This window comes from Leuciscus leuciscus (genome assembly GCF_965113295.1).
Source record: "Leuciscus leuciscus genome assembly, chromosome: 7".
NCBI classification, from domain to species: Eukaryota; Metazoa; Chordata; class Actinopteri; order Cypriniformes; family Leuciscidae; genus Leuciscus; species Leuciscus leuciscus.
In genome coordinates this window covers 34,178,805-34,199,075 of record NC_138731.1, presented here as the reverse complement: position 1 = coordinate 34,199,075, position 20,271 = coordinate 34,178,805, and the positions used below count along the sequence as shown (strand labels likewise).

The window sequence follows — 20,271 nt, the reverse complement described above, 5'->3', positions numbered from 1 at the left end:
CAATCACAATACACTTATTGTCATGCAATATTTTTTTTACATCCCCCCAATCATGTGGTAAAATGATGGGAACAGACTTTGCTGTGGGGAATTAGCTGAAAGTTTAGCCTATATTTATCCTAGCTAGCCACAAGTCTCTCCTGCGCTGGCTCAACTCCTCTGTTTCCTTCCCTTCACGTTTTCTGACAGTCGGTATCGCATAAAAACGAACTCCGGGGTTCTTATTGCTGTTGTTAGAACAGCCGTGTATTACATAACACACCATCGCGCTGATTAAAAAAAAAAAATACAGCGATAATGCCATGGATAATACCGACGCTGCCTCGCTTGTCAATTGACAGATTGACAGTTGCCGTGGTTTCTATGTCAACAACATGGGCGCCGCGAACATTGATGACGTAGATCGAATAAGAACTATACGCCGATTTCACGCAGCCGCCATTTTGAAATCGAAAGTGAGGCTCCGGTGGGAGGAACCCCGGAAGTAAAGATAAACAACAATGCCTTGGATTACCAACCTGAAGCTGCTGCCACGATTTACACTATTGGATGTTACTATTCAATATAGGATATATATATAGTTCATTCCTGCTTCTTTTTTTACATTCTGAATTATATATAAAAAAAATATTTTATTTATAAATGAATTTCACTGTATATAGTCTAAAGTATGCAAGAAATGTATGTACATTTTTAGAATTGACACAACATCATTAAACACAACAATACGCCATCGCATTCACGACTCTCCTGTGATTAAAGGCGACACTTCCGGTTTTCTTCCCACCGGAGCCTCGCTTTCGATTTCAAAATAACGGCTGCGTGAAATCAGCGTATTGTCAAACAAAACGGAGACTAGCTAGACCCTCCCTCCTCCTCATCCGCACACTAACTCCCCAAACCCCACCCCAAATCCTTCTTGTCGGTTATTGGCTGGAACAGTTTGTTATTTTTCATGGTGCGGGTGAGCCCAGTTTGTTTTTGTTGCCGTTTGTGGAGAAATTTCATTTCTTGTATGAGATGTAGTTTTTCTTTCTGATCTTGTTGGTAAAAGATACACTGCTTCCAATCTATTGGAGGTATTTTGCTCCGTAGAGTAACATTTTGCAGAGTTGGGGTGGATGCAGATGAACTTTGTTTGGTATCTATTGGTAACTTGGGCCACGGAGGTATTGTATGTGGGCCGTGGGAAGCCTTTCAATAGAAAAAATAAATAAAATCATGAAGGATTACTAAAAGGGATTGAATGGTTCAAGTAGAACAATACCCAACGAGATTTACATTTAAATAAATTAAAGGTGCTCTAAGCGATGTCACGCATTTTTTAGGCCAAAACATTTTTTGTCACATACAGCAAACATCTCCTCACTATCCGTAGCTACCTGTCCCCTGAACACACTGTAAAAAAACGTGGTCTCTGCAGACACCACAGGCTCCACAAACAGCAACAAAAACAAACTGGGAAAACCCGCACCACGAAACACAACAAACTGTTCCAGCCAATAACCAGTGTGTGGATGAGGAGGAGGGAGGGTCTAGCTAGCCTCCGTTTTGTTTGACAATACTTTAAGCGTCAACAAGAAGTGACGTCACCCAAACATCACTTAGAGCACCTTTAAATGAAATAAATGTAAAGTTTTTCCTCCAATCAGTCAGTGTAAAAGCAAGTGTGTTAAGTTTACTGACTTTGATGTCATCTAGCTAATCGCACTAATAGGCTTCTTTTAGTGATCAAAAATGCTCAAATATATACTGCAATTATTTAAACTACATAGATAGATAGATAGATAGATAGAAACGTTATTGATCCCCTTGGGATGTTTATGAAAACATGACACATTATGAAAATATACACTGGACATGACTTTACCTGTTAGCTGTCTTATGTTTCCGATCAGCCGTTCTGAGAAGTGTGAGAAAGGCTAAGCTTGGGGAGGGGTGGGGTGATATTGGGGAGGGCAAAGGTGGGGGAGTGCATTACAGTACATTTGACACATTTGACCTCAAAACAAAATACAAACTAAGTAAAAGTAGCCTGATAATATTAATAATAATAACTTAATTATTAATAGGTTAATAATAGTTCATAGTTAAAAAAAACCTAATTTTTTTTGCAATATCTAAGCAGTTTCTTCACATTACATCTCAAATCTGAATATGGCATTGAATTGCCCATGTAGGAAAACTTACAAAAGCACATTTATTTAATGTTTGAACCTTGTTTAGTCAAAAAGATATACTGAAAAATAGATTTAAGCCTGGTGGTGGCGGCCATTTTGAATTTCTCAATTTTTAGGCATTTTGGGACATTTTTGAGCTTCATATACAGCAGATTTGGATTCAGCACCCCTTAATACCCCTAGAAATGTTGTACAATATAAATAATCACAAAATGCCTCCAGCACTTTAAATAAGCACATTTTCAGAAATTCTGCCTAGTCTATATGGGGGATACGGTGAATAAACTAAAGTCCCAAAAAGTCGGCATGTTCCTTTAAAGGGGAAATTAAACGTCCATGTTTTGGCACTGGTAGTAGCTACATATATTAGAAAAATCACCTTGCCAAAAATTTTCTTTTAAAAAGTTGTTAAAAACCACAGATATGACAAAAATATTTTAGTAATTTCTAGCTAGCGAGTCGCCATTTTGGAGTGACGTCACAGCCTACGTAACGGGGTTGGTTGGTTCCGCTGGTGAGTGAAGAGAGTGAAGCGTTACTGGACCGGACTGAATACGCAATTGATTTGAAATGGAGGAAGACGAACTTGAGAGACCTGTTGAGCCTGTGTGTCCCATTACTTATGCATTTGAGTCGATACGGCGTGGGAACCGAGCAGTGGTACGTCGCTATGTCGAACAGCCGGTGATACATGGCCGTAGCCAGCTATGAGGTCACCGAGGTCTGGACCTCGGTCATTTTTTTACATTCAAAAATAAAATTTCAAGCTCTCTGAATGATTAATTAGCCGTTTAAACCACCTCATATGAGTGTTTGCAATTCATTTTGCTGCGAGAATCTAGCGCAGTGAACGGGGCTTGAGAGCGCATTGTGAGGGCGCGGGTGCGATCCAGTGTTGCCAGATCCACCTAATGGAAAGGTGACAGTAGTCTTCTGGACTTGTTTTTCTGATTTAATGTCACACTTTAGGAAGTTATTAAAGTGGAAAGTTGCATGTTAGGGTTCGTGATATATTAATCTTATTTCCAAAACACAAGCTTTGAACTTATTTCGGATTATTATAAAAAAAAAAAATTGTTGCTTGTTTTTCGTAGCAATATCTGGCAACATTTTACTGTCGGCATTAATAAAAAAAAAGCTTATAGAAAAACTGTAATTGCTGACAGGAAGATACCACATTCGGTAAGACAAACGCAATGATCACCGTGATTATCTGTAAGAAATGTATAACACTATCAAAAACAATAGCACAATACAGATCTGTATCTTACAGAATCAAAAACAATAGCATAATACAGATCTGTATGTTACAGAATGAAGCAGGAAGACGGCTTTTTTTATTGAAGAGTAGGATTGAAGAGTAGTCCACACACACACACACACACACACACACACACACACACACACACACACACACACACACACACACACACACACACACACACACACACAAGCTATAACGTTAGCAAATAGCCTGTAAATAGTTTGTAACGTCTGTAAAATGTAAAACATTATATTGAATAAAAAATTATTTCACAAACATCTACAGTGTGCAGTTTGTTAACATAACGTTAGACGTCGTCTTTTTGTCTGGTACTAAGTTAGCGTTATTTAGCTAGTTCATGCTTACAGCTGTTAGCTAACAATGACTGTACCTAACGTTAGTTGTTCGCTGGTTCGACCAGCACATGCATCTTGTTAACGAGCCAGTGTGATGCAAACATGTATGAGAGGTTTGACATGATAATATGATAGCAGATGAACGCTTTTTATGCGTAGTTTTATGTCTTTCACTGCGTTTTACTGAACTCAGCCCAGAGCCTTTAAAGCCAACCAACCCCGTGACGTCACATGTTAGAATACTGCACAATGGCGGCGCCCTGGCCGCGAAAGATATAACGTTTTTTTCTTTTTTCTTTTATATGTTTACATTTATCATGTTTCTTATATAATTGTTGATTATAGTGGAAATCCATTTTGTAAATCATGTAAACTTGATTGACTGCTTCATTTCCCCTTTAATATAAATAAAAAGATAACAACAATCAGTGTAATTACAATTTTATTCTGTGCATGAAAACACTTGAATTAGCCTAATTGAACATGGGTGTATTAACTTCAGAATTATATTCGTAAAGACTGAGATGTAAAGAAGTGTTTTGCAGTGGTGGCCACCATTTAACAGTGATAAGGTAAAGCTAAGAGTGGTCCAGACCAACCTTCCGAATGTATGACTTACAGAAGATATAGTTAACTAAGAACTTTTCGGGAAACACGTATTAACGATAAGGTAGCCTACAGCTTAAGGTATAACTTAAGAATGACGTAGAGGTTTCGTGAAACACAGCCAAACATTTTTATGTTTCTAAAGTTGTGCATACACTTCCGTTCAAAAGTTTGGGGTCTGTAATAAAACAGTAATATTGTGAAATATTATTAGTAATATATATATATATAACGTTTTCAATGTTAATATATTTTAATTATAATTTATTTTTTGTGATGAAGGTAAATATTCAGAAGTCATTAGGCCTACTTCAGTCTTTAATGTCACATAATCCTTCAGAAATCATAATATGCTGATTTGGTGCTCATGAAACATTTCTTTTTAGTATCAATTTTCAATCATTTGTGGTGCTTAAAATAGTTGTGAAAATTTTTGTTTGTTTGTTTTTTAATCAGTAATGTGTACTGTCTGAATAACGTTATTTTGTTATTTAATGACTTTTTTTTATTTTTTTATCTTACTGACCCCAAAAGGTAGAATTCATTAAAAAAATCTTACATTTTAGATCCTGTCAATCAACACTGTAAACAAAACGTACATCTAAACATTAAATACAGCTAATGTGAATATTAATGGCATCAGGCTGGCTAACACAGCTGCACTACAAAGGTCAAGGACAGGCAGTAAGTGCTTGACCCAAGCCATTGAAGAGACACTCACTGCCTTCATTATTCAAGCCAGAACTGTTTGTATAGCAATACATTGGGTAACTCCAGATTCTCATTTAACCTTGGTATTAAAGTAGCGTGCCTCAGTTTAAACCATTCTTAATCCCAACTCCCAGTGTGTGTTTACATAAAGATGAAGGCATCTCCTCAGATGGCTTAGTATGGCTTTCAGAAGGTGGTCCAAACCTTGTCCTTCTGCCCTCTAATCTTCCCTCAGGTACCTGCTCCTCTCCTAAGCCATGTAAGCAGCCTGTTATCAGCACTGTGGTTTTAAATTTCTGCCCACATACTGATACAGGTTTAAGAATATCCTCCTCTTTGTTTTAATGACACAAATGGTATTGACATTCCATGCTGTTTCGCACCCTAGAGTGGGGATTGCGTTGCTATTGCACTTGACTTTGATGAGTTCAGACACAACTCCATTAAAAAGACAGAGACAAAAAAAGTGGAGTGTGGGCATTTAAGTGATGTGCTTATCAGTTGTTGGATTGCTTGTGAAACGTGTGTTGGATTGCTTGTAAAATGGCTGAAAATGCACTGAAATGAAAGGAAATGTGCAAGAAATAAAGTTAGTTTAAACTTTTCCTGTGACTCATAAAGGTTAATGCATTCTTAAAACACAACTCTTTTTTAAAAAAATCTTACATTATTATAGCTATTCTTTGAATACTGTTTCTCACTTTTATAATTTTCTGCATTTTTCTTTATTGTCTCCTAAGGATGAATCACTTATATTTTTGAATTATCTTTACTGAACTGAATCAAATGCTTTGGAACGCAGACCCTTTTTAAAGAAGACACTCAGTAGATTATTGCTGAAGTGAAAGTCAAAAAAGTGTTAGAAGTTCTAGTTTACTGTAAAGCAAATACACTGCACTAACCATTTGTATTTTATACTATTAAATATATGCAAACAAATTGAATTGGACTTAAAATTGCTAGAAAATCTAAACCATTTATCTGACCCGTATTCCAAATTTGAAGTCTTTACAAACATTGAGGTTCCTTGTTTAGGTGATTGTTTAACACAATATCACTTCTATAACAAAACTGTGACAAATATGAAACCTTGAGTCTCAGACCTTTCCAACAATAGAGCGGTGTCAAGATTTGATTATAAAAATTTGCTAGCCACTGGAGGAGCCCGCTAAAAGGATGACCAATTTCAACAGTTTCCACAGGATGAATTTTGAGGGTTTAAGCTTTTGAATGACACCTAAATTATGATGATTACTAAAATATGTGATGGGGAAAAAGGCAATAAATGTGTGCAAATAAGAGTGTGCCAATAACAGGTTAAGGCCCGTTCATACCATGAATGATAACTGTTAAGACAACTATAACAATATTAATGTCCACACCAACGCATGATAAACCTTTTTTTTTTCTAAGCATACGCTACAGTTTGATTGACTTCTGCTTCAAATGATTGACCTGTTTAAAGTCAGGTGCATTATGATTGGCTGTCAAAGTTTAACTGGTCTATTTTGATTCAGTGCAGCTGCAGCATACTGAGCCGAATTATATCCAATTTCCCATGTCAGCCATTTTGAATTGTCATAAAATGCTGTATTTTATGATCACATTAGTGAATCATTACGAAACTCAGTATGTGTCATCGACACCGTGCCCTGAATAATTATAATGAAATTTTAAGAAATGCTAATAGCTTTTAGTTAGTTTTGCCTTTGACTGAAAATGGTATTTATAAATTCCTTGAATCACACCGAGAACAATGATACCATGCCATAGTGGGTCAAAATATCTACCATTTTACATTTTCTTGAAAACGTACTTTTTGAAACTCCTCCCAGAGTCAGACCATCCATCTAATTTTCATTAAAATTGGCTCAGATTATCGTGAGATCATGCCGGCAAAAACCAAACGCTGCCCACAATTGGTTCTACAGTTATGCTCTCCTGGGATGCTTTGCCCTGCTCAATGGGTGCGAATGGTTGCATTAAGGCCATAATCAGGACAATAGAATGATTAAACACTTCGTTTTTAAAGAGTGAATCCTGGAGATGAGGCCCTGGGGAATAGGAAGTACATTTAACACATTAATCTATAAAATAGGAAGGAAGAGAATAAGTGCTAGAGGAGAAACACAGAGACTCTGATGTCATACACTGAGTGACCCTGGCAATAACATGCCAGGGAATATACGTGGGGTTAGATGTATTGAATGCACGTGACTTCATCAGGTAATTTCACACAGCCTGCTGTAACATGTATATCCTATCAAGAATGATTTGACGTGCACTGGCATGCTCCGACTCAAAATAAGCTTTCAAACCACATGAAATTATGTGGAAAAACCTTTGGCTCTATTCTGGCATCCTCCACCGCACTCAAGTATATCTCAACCTGACAGGAAAGTGAAGCATGATGCTGCATGTAGGTGTGGAGCAGTAGGACCCTTTTCGATCTCCCCCATGCCAGTCCTAGAATCCCAGTCGAGCATTTCTCGTAAAATCAATAACCAACGCTGTCCGTCAGGAGCGTGATGGACGGCTGCTCTGAACAGAGGGCTGTTCTCCATAAGCACGGAAACTCTCTAACTGGCCTTAAGGCTATTTTTTAACACTCATTTGTCCCTACAACATGTGTAAGGATACCGCAGTGTCATGAATAATGTATGTATTCTTAGCACCTAGTGACTGACAATGTGGGAGAGAAAAGCATGGCCTTGAACGAAATTCATTTCGTCTTTTTGTTTTCAAATTTTACAGTCCTCAAGGTACTTTACAGGAATCTTATTCTTTGTGAATGTCAAAGCGAACTTGAATCAGATTAAACTCACCTACACTGCACACACCTACGGTCTTGACAGTCTGATTGGCTTGTGGATTATAATGGTATTCCAAATGCCAAAGTTTTCTCTCTTTCTGTAAATATGGGTTGCAGACTTTTGACTTTCCAGTCCCTATATTTGCATCTTATTCTGGCCAAGAACCACAGACTTAATCAGAAAGAGATTGACATGTAATGTGACCAATCACAGTTTCCTTACATGCCAATCAAAAGGCCAGTGTTTAGATAGTTAGCTTTAATGGTGACAGTTTGTTTAGTTTTCATGGACTTTTAGTTCTCTAGTCACATGTGTTCCTTTGTTTGATTTTCCCACCACTCATGGACACAAACTCTATCATCACAGCTGTTCGTCTTTTAGTTAATCATGTGTATTTAAGTTCCTCTTGTTCACTTAGTGTTTGTCTGGTCATCGTTGCATTTAGTGTGTGTTGCCTTCCCTTATGAAAAAGACAAGTATATTTTTAAGTATACTTTATGTAGTAAGTATACTAATATCAATGTGTACTTGTAGTAAACTTGTAAGTGTACTATGTCAATACTGCTTGGGACTAAATTGGCCCACTTTTAGTATATCAGAATATACATTTAAGTGTACTATACGTGTAACAGTAGTAAACTTTAAGTACACAACTAGGTTCCTCATTTGTAATGCATCTGTACTAAAAGTAGTACATATTTTAGTTTATGAAAGTATACACTGAAGTACTAGTTTGGTAGTTTATACTGCAAGTATACTTGTAAGTTTTCTTTAAGTGAACATATAACATTATACTTCTAGTTTACTATTTATATATTATTTTTGCACTTGCATTATACTACTATGTTCAAATGTAGATATTATTTTTTATACTTGAAAAAATACCTTTAAATGTACTTTACCTCATTTTAAAAACATTTTATTAGCTTCATGCATCCTTTTTTCAACACTTGAATGTCGGTAAGTTTCATAAAGAAAGGCAACATTTTAAACAAAAAAGTTGAGAAAATCTAATTTTTTGTCAAAGACTACGCCTTGATCAGATTCAGAACGATGATCAAAACACAGATGGAGTAGATCGAGTCCAACACCCCCAAAGCTTCACAGTTGTTTTCTCTTCATGAGTTCGACATTTCATTTGGTAACGTTAAGCAGATTTGATTTATATGCTGTTTAATGTTTGATGATGACGTTATTTTACATTTGCGTGAGCAATTTTCTATCACTTGTTTCAGCTTCTTCTCCTGTGTTTTCATCCGGAGATTCTGTACTAGAAGATGTGTCATAGCGTTCCAGTGAAAACACGGATAGCTGGAAAATGCAGTCAGTGGTGGGGATGGAAAGAGTAAAGTAGAATTAAAGTAAATTCCTATGTACACTACCATTGGACTAGCCTACACAAAAATTCAGATACGCAGAATTAGAAACATATCTGTTTTTTGATGTAGTAGCTTATTAAATATACTTTTTTTTTTCTTTTTTTTTACATAGTTTTATACAGTCTTATGAAACTTACATTGTTTGAAAATATTGATTAGAATATTGATATAAAACAGATATTTTTCTAATCAATATAATAATAATAATAATAATATATTCTAATCAATATTTTCAAACAATGTTAGTTTTTAAAGCTGTAAATGGGCTTGCTCCTGACTACCTGTCTGAGCTCTTAACTCTTGGTGGACAAAATCGGCGGTTGCGGTCTTCTGATCAACGGACTTTACAGGTCCCGAAATCGAGGTATAAACAGTGGGGCGATAGGGCCTTCGCTGTTGCTGGCCCTAAACTCTGGAATAAGCTCCCCCCGGACATTCGTACTGTAACAGATCTCGTACTTTTTAAAACAAAACTTAAAACTTATTTGTTTAAAATGGCTTTTAATACACAGTAGTGGTGTGACAATTCTACTCTTTCTTCTGATGATTTTAAGTAACCATATATAGCTTACTGTTTTTATGCTTCATGTTTCATGTTTTCTTCTTATTTCTGTTTCTTTGTTGTTAAATGTGGTGTTTGTTTATTTGTACTTGATGTGAAGCACTTTGGACACCTGGTGGCTGCTGTAAAGTGCTATAGAAATAAAGTTTGATTGATTGATTGATAGTTTCATAAGACATATGAAAAACTATGTAAAAAAAGAATAGGCTACTCGATCAAAAGAGTTAACACAACTACAAGCCAAGTATACTTTGAATACTTAATTATATCTCGATCAAAAGATTGAGTACAAGTAAAGGCCAAATATACTTGGACTTTTCTCTCAGTATAAGTCAAGTACACTTAAGTGTAATTTTTATCTTTCTGAGAAGTACACAATGTATATTTCTGAGAAGTATATAAAATGTAGACAAAGTATTTCTTATTTTTAGTTTAAAAGAAGTATACTAATAGAACACTTGAATAAACTTATTTTTTTAAGGGTTGCCTGTCTGTCTGCTATTTATATTATTCTCATTAAACTTCGCTTGCAACAGCCCTTGACAAACGGTTGGCCAGTAGATTGTTAGGGGTAACAGTTTAGGACCCAAGGGTCAGATGTTTGAAAGAAGACCCTGAGTCAGAATTATAATACATTGAAGAAAAGTTTTACTGAAGATAGTTTGCTGTTTCATCAGCAGAAGTCAGTTTCAAGACTCACACAGGTGTTCGTAGGCCGCCTCGCTTACAGTTACAAAGATCACAGCAGTTATACGGTACCCTACACCAATAAGGTCTAAGCTAGGTTGCAGTTTCTGATTGGCTAAGAAATAGATAAACATAGTAATTTTCCACACATATACAGATAAACGGAAGCATATCTCCATTGATTAGGCAGCTGACACTCAGACCCTGAAGTTAGGCACGTCGTGACCTTCCAGGTCGCAGATTTGGGTTGCTGGGCGCCAGCATGTCCCAAACAACAACTCAGTCCATCTCCAATAATGCCACAGGTTCCTTAACCTGTAACCAAGAAGACTAAGTCAAGTCAAGTCAAGTTTATTTGTATAGCGCTTTTCACAATACAGATTGCATCAAAGCAGCTTCACAGTATTAAATTAAAATAATACAACAAAGTTTGTTTCAAGAGGAATTTATTGATTGATAAAATTAAATTAAATATCCCCAAAATATCCCCAACTGAGCAAGCCAAAGGCAACAGTGGCAAGGAACCGAAAAACTCCATCAAGTGACCTAATGGTGTCCTAAAACTCCATCAGGTGCCTTAATGGAGAAAAAAAAAACCTTGGGAGAACCCAGGCTCAGTCGGGGGCCAGTTCTCCTCTGGCATTGGATAGAGGCCGGATTGTAGTTTGAACTGTAGGATTATATGAATGCCTGGCTGAAGAGATGCGACTTTAATCTAGTTTTAAACTGGGAGAGCGAGTCTGAGCAACGAACAGTATCAGGAAGACTATTCCAGAGTTTTGGAGCCAAATGTGAAAATGCTCTCCCTCCTTTGGTGGTTCTGGATATCCTAGGTATGACCAAAAGCCTTGAATTTAGTGATCTCAAAGAGCGCGATGGATTATAGGGCGATAGAAGATCCGTTAAATAGACTGGAGCTAAGCCGTTTAGGGCTTTATAAGTCAGTAGCAATACCTTGTAATTAATACGGAACTTTATAGGTAACCAATGCAGTGATGATAAAATCGGTGTTATATGATCATATTTTCTTGATCTCGTAAGAACTCTAGCGGCGGCATTTTGGACTAACTGTAGCTTGTTTATTGAGGATGCAGGACAACCAGCTAATAAAGCATTACAGTAATCCAGTCTCGAGGTCATGAATGCATGAACTAACTTTTCTGCATCAGAAACTGATAGCATATTACGTAGCTTAGCAATGTTTCTAAGGTGGAAAAAGGCTGTTTTTGTAACATAAGAAATATGATTTTCAAAAGACAGGTTGCAATCGAGTATAACACCCAGGTCTTTTACTGTAGAGGATAAAGTAACAGGACATCCTATGATGTTAAAGTTGTATTGTGCGAGGTTTTGTGGGCGGTTTTTTGAACCGATAAGTATTACCTCTGTCTTGTCTGGATTTAATAAAAGAAAATTACGCGTCATCCAATCTTTTATATCTTTAACACACTCTGTCAATTTGGAAAATGTAGCGTTTTCATCCGGCCGTGATGAAATATATATTTGAGTGTCATCAGCATAACAATGGAAACTAATTCCATGTTTCCTTATAATATTTCCAAGTGGCATCATATATATTGAAAATAACAGGGGGCCTAATACAGATCCCTGCGGCACTCCATAGTTTACTGGAGTTATGATCGATTTTTCTCCATTTAAATAGACAAAATGGTAGCGGTCAGATAGGTATGATTTGAACCAGCTTAGTGCTTGTCCTTGAACACCAGTATAATTTTGTAGTCGATCTAAGAGTATTGTGTGATCTATAGTATCGAACGCAGCACTAAGATCAAGTAAAACTAGTATTGAGATACAGCCTTGGTCAGAAGCTAAAAGTAAATCATTTGTGATTTTAACGAGCGCAGTTTCAGTGCTATGATGCGGTCTGAATCCAGACTGAAACTTTTCATAGATATCATTTTGTTGCAAGAAAGGGCCCAGTTGAGCGGACACCACTTTTTCTAATATTTTAGACATAAATGGAAGATTTGAAATGGGTCTATAATTTGCTAGATTATTATGATCTAATTGTGGTTTCTTAATGAGAGGTTTTATAACTGCCAGTTTAAATGTTCTTGGAACATGACCTAAAGATAAAGACGAGTTAATAATATTGAGGAGAGGCTCTTCCACTACAGATAACACTTCTTTCAGTAGTTTAGTTGGTATAGGATCTAATAAACATGTTGTTGTTTTAGATGAAGTGATAAGTTTATTTAACTCTTTTTGTTCTATAGTTGTAAAGCACTGTAATTGTTCTTTCGGGGTGATAATTGAAGCTGAATTGTAAGGCGCGATTGAAGATTGAACGTTTATAATTGTGGTTCTGATGCTTTCTATTTTCTCAGTGAAGTAGTTCATGAAATCATTACTACTGAACTGTAACGGGATATTTTGTTCGGGTGACGTCTGTTTATTTGTTAGTCTAGCCACGGTGTTAAATAGAAACCTTGGATTGTTTTGGTTGTTTTCTATTAGTTTGCGGAGGTGCTCAGCCCTGGCAGCTTTTAGGGCCTTTTTATAACGTGACATACTGTCTTTCCACGCGATTCTAAAGACCTCTAAATTAGTTTGTTTCCATTTACGCTCTAAAATACGGGTTTCTCTCTTTAAAACATGCGTAGTATTGTTATACCATGGTGCTTTATTTTTCTCTCTGACCTTTTTTAATTTAATAGGTGCAACCACATCCAATGTTCTAGAGAGAATGGTGCTCATAGTGCTAGTTAGTTCTTCTAGTTCATCTGTTTGTTTGGGTTCAGGCAGCAGCTGAGACAGATTAGATAAGCAATTTGAGAAATTATCTATGGTGGATGGGAGGATTGTTCTGCCTGGTTGATAACGCGACGCCGCATGACATATTACAGCAGTACGTAATATGCAAGTTACCATGTAGTGATCAGTGACTTCATCACTTTGTGGAATGATATCTATATCGGTTGGATCGGTTCCGTGTGATATAATTAAATCGAGTGTATGATTAAGACGATGAGTTGGTCCGGTGACGTTTTGCTTGACCCCAAATGAATTTAATAAATCTGTAAACGCAGCTCCTAACGCATCATTTGGATTATCTACGTGTATGTTAAAATCTCCAACAATTAATGCTTTATCGACATTGACTAATAGGTCTGAGAGAAAATCTGCAAACTCTTTTAGGAAATCAGCGTAAGGCCCTGGCGGTCTATATACGGTAGCCAAGGCTAGAGATAATAGGGATGTTTTTCTAACATCTAAGAGCGTAACATTTAGTACAAGTACTTCAAATGAAATAAACTTATAACCCGTTTTCTGAGTAACATTTAGAATATCTTTATAAATGGTTGCAACACCTCCGCCACGGCCAATCAGACGGGGCTCATGCTTATAACAGTATCCAGGAGGAGTAGACTCATTAATACCGAAATAATCATTTGGTTTAAGCCAGGTTTCAGTAAGGCAAAGTACATCGAAGCTATTATCTGTGACTATTTCATTTACAATAACTGCCTTAGGTGTGAGTGATCTAATGTTTAGAAGACCTAGCTTTAGAAATAGTTTTTGTTTACTAATAGCAACATTTTCTGTTTTAATAACAATTAGATTTTTCCTAGATCCTGCATTAGATTTATTATTTGATCTCACTAAACGAGGAATAGACACGGTTTCTATGCAATGTTCTACACTAGTATTTATATCAGTTGAATTGGTGCAGCAGAGACTATGATTTGGACTTTTGGTTACTAGTCAAAGGGTATTTAACATTTTGGAGATGTTATCTGACAGAAGATCCGCTCCGAATCTGCTTGGGTGTAAGCCATCAGCACGGAAAAGCCTAGGACGCTCCCAAAACAGATTCCAATTATTTACAAAGAGCAGTTTCTGCTCATTGCACCATGACATTAACCATTCATTTAGCGCAAATAATCTGCTGAATTTTTCATGCCCTAGTCGGTACGTGGGAAGCGGTCCTGACACAATGATCGTTGTTTCAGGCGATGTGCTGCGTACCGTATCGATTAGATTCCTGAAGTCTTTCTTCAGAATCTCCGTCTGGCGCAGCCTGATGTCGTTCACTCCCGCGTGCAGGACCACAGTTCCGACGCGCTCGTCACCGTTCAGGATCTCGGGAACGCGAGCAGCGATTTCAGAAACACGAGCACCAGGGAAGCAGTGACTTTGCACCTTACTTGTACCTAACGTAGCGTGTACGTGCCGAACGATGGAATCGCCGATGATCACAGCATCGCGTTCTGTTTCGCGTAGAGGGGAGAAGCGGTTTTGTGTCGATAACTCGAAAACCGGGAGGGTCGGAGAAAGTCTTGGTCTAAACCTGACTCGCGTCTTCCGCTGCGGAACCACCCAGGCTTCGTGGTGGCGTGTTGGAGCCGGAGTGAACGAGACCATGGCTGATTGCGACCGATGCTGAGGAACGCACGGAGTAGACGCGGTCGGAGTCAGCGGGTTAGTAACGTTAAACACTGATTTGTGTGCGTCGGCGCGTGATGTTTCAAGAGCCAAACACCGGTCTCTCAGCTCGGCCTGTCTCAATAAAAGGTTGTGGATCTGTTTCTCAACAGCTTCCAGCTCAGACTGCAGTGCGTGAAGCTCAAATGTGTCCTCACCTGCACCAAGCGGTAGACTACTTACATCTGATATATTCGCCATTTTAACAGATGGACAGTGAGTTAGCAACGAAGCTACCAGTGATGCTATCAATATTAATACTAATTTATATTATAAGTTTGTTTGTAAATGAGTGTGGAGAAGACGCGTTCAGCCGTGATCCACGGACGTAACCTTTAAGAGTATGCAGCGTTGGATCACTAATAGGCTTGAGACGCGTCTGCTCAACAGTCCGCGTTGTAACTATGAGGTTTTTTTAGTGGTAGGGGTGTAGAGTAGACGCACGATAGGCGAAAAAAAAGTGTTTGTTTATAAGTGAGTGTGGAGAAGACTCGTTCAGCCGTGATCCACGGACGTAACCTTTAAGAGTATGCAGCGTTGGATCACTAATAGGCTTGAGACGCGTCTGCTCAACAGTCCGCGTTGTAACAATGAGGTTTGAGCAGTAGTGCTTCTCAGTGAGGAAGAGTAGAAAATGTTCGTTGTAAGCGGGTTTAAAGAGAAAAATCAAGAATTATAAATCAAATCGATAGAGCTCCAAAAACAACAACGCATTCAGACGCAACGCATGATAATGACAGGACAAGACATTATTCACCGTGTTTGTTGAGTGTTTCTTATTCACCTGAGCTTTTATGAACTCAAAGGCGCGAGAGAAAATAAATAAATAAAAATAGCTGAGCGCAAGGGTGGCGCGTTAACAGGCTAGCGAATTACTAGCGTGTTATGCGTCAGGGTTGGGTAAGCTGTATTTAGTAGTAGTAACACTAACACATACACTGACACACAGCTTTTCCAAGGTTGGATTTGGCCAGGCTCTAACTATAAACAACATCAAGATAATGCGTTCTTTCTCTCCAGGAGAACAACACTTTAGTCTAACTGGAAAGTAAGGCTTTAACAAAGAAATGGTCCCTTAAACTATTGGCTTCAATGACCCCTATGCTGAAAAACGTTGAAGACCTTTCTCAAACACAAAACAAGTCCCTATTTCATTTCTGGAAGCCTGGCTAAATAAGCAAGCACTGTTACTGCATTCAGATATCAAATACAGACATTAAAGAATGCATGAAAAGAAAATTTCAGTAATTACACTGGTAACTTCTATAACAAAGTAAAATCTCCAGAGAAGTCATTCAACTCATTTGATATTTAGAAGCAAAAATATTGATTAATACCTTGATTATAATCACTCATTACACATTGAAGCAGCAGTGGATTCCAATCCACCCCCTTCAAGATGCTGTAAATATTTTATTCTATTATACTATTATTATGTGGGCAGAAATCATCTTTCTCTTGAAGGCCATTCAAACATAGAAAGAAAGAAAAACTTTTTATTCAGCAGGGATGCATTAAAGGGTTAGTTCACCCAAAAATGAAAATTCTGTCATGATTTACTCACCTTCGTTCATCTTCGGAAAACAAATTAAGCTATATTTAATGAAATCTGAGAGCTTTCTATCCCTCCATAGAAAGCTATGCAACTACCATTTTGATGCTTCAAAAAGTTGATCGTAAAACTAATCAATATGAATTGAGCGGTTTAGTCCAAATTTTCTGAAGAGACACAATCGCTTTACATGATGAACAGAATGAATTTAGGCTTTTATTCACATATAAACATTATTGATAAGCGAACATAAACAGAAGCTCAACCAAACCTGCTTAACGCATGAGAACAAACCTCATTGGTTCTTACAGAAGCTCAAACTTGCTGCTGCGTAACACACGAGAATGAACTTCATTGGTTCTCACACGTCAAGCATGACTTATCACAACTTATGTGTGAGACTTTCACAAAGCAATTTGAAATAAATGCTGTTTATATATATATATATATATATATATATATATATATTGTGTTTTATTTGTTCAAATAATGCAGCCTTGGTAAGCATATATAAGAACATTTAAAAAAATATATTTACTAGATTTATCATTAATTTGTTGTGAATAATCTCATCTTTTGGTTTGCATACATCAAGTTCCCCAAAAATAGTATTAAAGTATCACCTAATTATTGAAAATATTATAATAATTATTAATAATTGAAAATTACTATATCATTTAGGGGTTGAATGTAACTTTCATAGCTGCCTGTCAATCAAATTAGAGCTTGGCAGTTTGTCATTTTTGTGTTCAATATATACATCATTGTGGGTGGTGAGAACTGGGTATGAAGCACAAGAAAAAACACCTAGAATTCAAGTCGATAGGTATTTTCATGGGAATTATGAGAAGAGAATAAATATGTGTTAGCTACATTTGGCTCAGCGTTCATCCTGTTGTGTCTCTTTGTTCTCCAGAGCAGTATGCTCACTCTTTCACGCTTGAGTTCAGGAAAATCCTATGGATTCACAGAAAGAGCGTTCAATTCACACACCTGACATTCAATTCAAAGAGTTTTTGCGAATGCTCAAAGGAAAGAGGAAATGAAAGCAGCCCAACTTCTGACATAAAGTCCTTTACAAAAGAAGAAAAGTGCCCATGAGAACAGTCATTCTTAGAGAATCAAAGATGCTAAATATAAACACATGTAATATTCAGACATGTTGCCACTGCTTCATTATGACACACACTCTCCTTGTGCGCATTTCATTACAATTTAATTTGTGTAGCTCAACTCATTACATGTTTAATGGTGACTGAAGTTGGAGAAATATAGGACAACATGAGTCTCACACACACAAAAAATATATTTTTGAAGAATAGGAATATAAAGTCTGCATGAACACACCAAAATATATCCCAATTACCACTAGTTTGAGTAAAAAAACGGGTTTGTAGTGTTCTGACACATGAATTCTTGTCAGCCTTAAAAAAAACCCACCTGTAATAAGAAAAGATGCTGCATTTGAGAATGCTGTGTCTGCCACCAGGTGGCCAGATTGTTCTCTGCACATGACACCTTTTCAAGCCATTTACTATTCAACCTGCCTCTGAATGCAGTTCTATTCCTCCATTAACTCACAGCCGCGAGCAATGCAGGGAGAAAAACAAAGGATGGAGTCCGAGCAGGCACATAGCTCAAAGCAGGGCAATATATAGCTACTGTGAAACACGAACTGTTGCTTGTTACAGTATACTGCCCTGAGAAGCTGATAGATAGTATTAAACAGCATATTCCTACCATTTATAAGTTTGGGATCAGTAAGATTTTGTTAAGAAATTAATACTTTTATTTCGCATGGATGCATTAAATTGATAAAAAGCGACAGTTATGTTAAAAAAACATCTATATGTCAAATAAATTATGTTCTTTTGAGCTTTCTACTCCTCAAAGAATCCTGAAAAAGTATCATGGTTTCCACAAAAAATATTAAGCAGCTCAACTGTTTTCAACATTAATAATAATAGGAAATATTTATTAAGCATCAAATCAGCATATTATAATGATTTCTGAAGGATCATGTGACACTGAAGATTAGAGTAATGATGCTGAAATTCAGCTTTGCCATTACAGGAATACATTACATTTTAAAATATATTAAAATAGAAAACAGTTATTTTAAATTGTAATAATATTGGTGAGCATAAAAAAAACGACCCCAAACTTGTGAACGATAGTGTATACGATTTAGTTATGTCAATAGAATAAAATAATCACAATAATATCATGACTTCTGATCAGTCTTTAAAGTAGAATGAAATGGCAATTCATCCAATTTGGACCCTGGCCAAACAACTGATTTGTTTAAAATAATAATTTTTTGCTACTTTTGTTTGTCATAATCTATTCTTTTAAGAGCCAGAACGTTTCATATGGATGAACATCTCACTCAAGAGTAATCAGAGGGTTGCTAATGTCTTAAGGGAGGCTAAAATGTCTATTTTCCCTCATATTCTTTTGCATTTTTGTCCATTGCAAGCTTGGGAAATGCTGACCTAGCACTCTTTCACCAGGAGCAGATGTCAACGCACTCCTCTCTCCTCGACTCACCATTGGTCCCTTTCTAATTAAGCTGTGCCCATTTTAGCATCCTTGTCATAAAGAAACGCTTGCATGAGCAAAACACACAAGCTGTAGGAATGGGCCTGTAAAGGGGTTTGATTAGTCATTTAAAGTGCCTGTAAGTTAATTACAATCACCTAGCAATATTCAGCAGTGGCATCACTTTTAAGAGTATCTCTGTCATCTTCGATTCATTAACCGGTCTTAATAATCATAATTGTGTCAGTAGTGCTGCAGTCCATGTAAACACATAACTTGGAGAAAGCATTGATCAAGACATCCAACATGCACCTCATTCAAGCAAACATAACAAAGTAAGGCAACTACAGAGTTATGGATATTGTGCGATTAATAGGGTGTGCCCAATTAAATGCAGCTCTCATTAAATTGAAAGATTACTCCCTAACATGTCCCACGCTGAAATAATGACCAGCTATCTGATCAGAATGAGCGTGGTGGGCAGACCATACTTGACTGCTGATGAGATGTGTCTCCAAAGGGTTTCATCTGTCATAAAAGCATGAATTATTAGATACAATGATGAGTGATTACTGGGAACAATGTGTCAGAGCACAGGAAAAGAACAGACACGAGACATAAAGGGAACAAAAACTTCTTTCAACTTGTTATGATTCAATGGAGTTTGAAAAAGAAAACACACTCATGCATCCACACATAATCCTTCAGCCTTGGCAGACGAACAATGAAGCTCGTAATGCTAACTACTTACCTGACTGGAGAGATAATGCAAAATCATCCATGTGACATTATAAAATGCCATTGCTCTGGTACACTGACTTTCTACTGCTGAATTGGGAAAATGGCTCACAATTTTCTTCCATCAAATATTAAAATAAAATAAAACAATTAAATAAAATGTATTAAGTATTTTTATATAGAAAGTTGTTTTTAGTTATTTTAAGCAAAAACCTCACTAAATTATTATCTCTTTCTAACAGACATTTTATGCATTTCAAACATATTTGGACACTTCTGTACTTTTTTATCACAATATGCATTCCATAAAATATCAAACCAAGTAGCATCTGCAGAAATTGTCCATTTATTATTTGCATAGTGGCATTTTGCTTGGAAACTTGATTTTATCATTTATCTAATCCAATGACATTATACGTTTAATTGTAACTTAATC

The 20,271-nt window shown here is 36.9% G+C and overlaps 1 protein-coding gene across 2 annotated transcripts in view; it reads right to left on the bottom strand.

Annotated features, from left to right (window-relative positions):
- LOC309503253 (uncharacterized protein) overlaps positions 1-15,798 on the bottom strand; it is a 106,237-nt gene extending 90,439 nt beyond the window's left edge. The window contains exon 1 of one of the 2 annotated variants that reach the window (XM_082175966.1): positions 13,194-15,798. In XM_082175966.1, the coding sequence (XP_082032092.1) occupies positions 14,285-15,205 (921 nt within the window). In that variant the 5' untranslated portion in view covers positions 15,206-15,798 and the 3' untranslated portion in view covers positions 13,194-14,284. Of the gene's footprint in view, positions 1-10,880 lie in introns of both variants that reach the window. The other variant, XM_082175965.1, reaches the window with a different exon arrangement.
- Between the last annotated feature and the right edge of the window lie 4,473 nt (positions 15,799-20,271).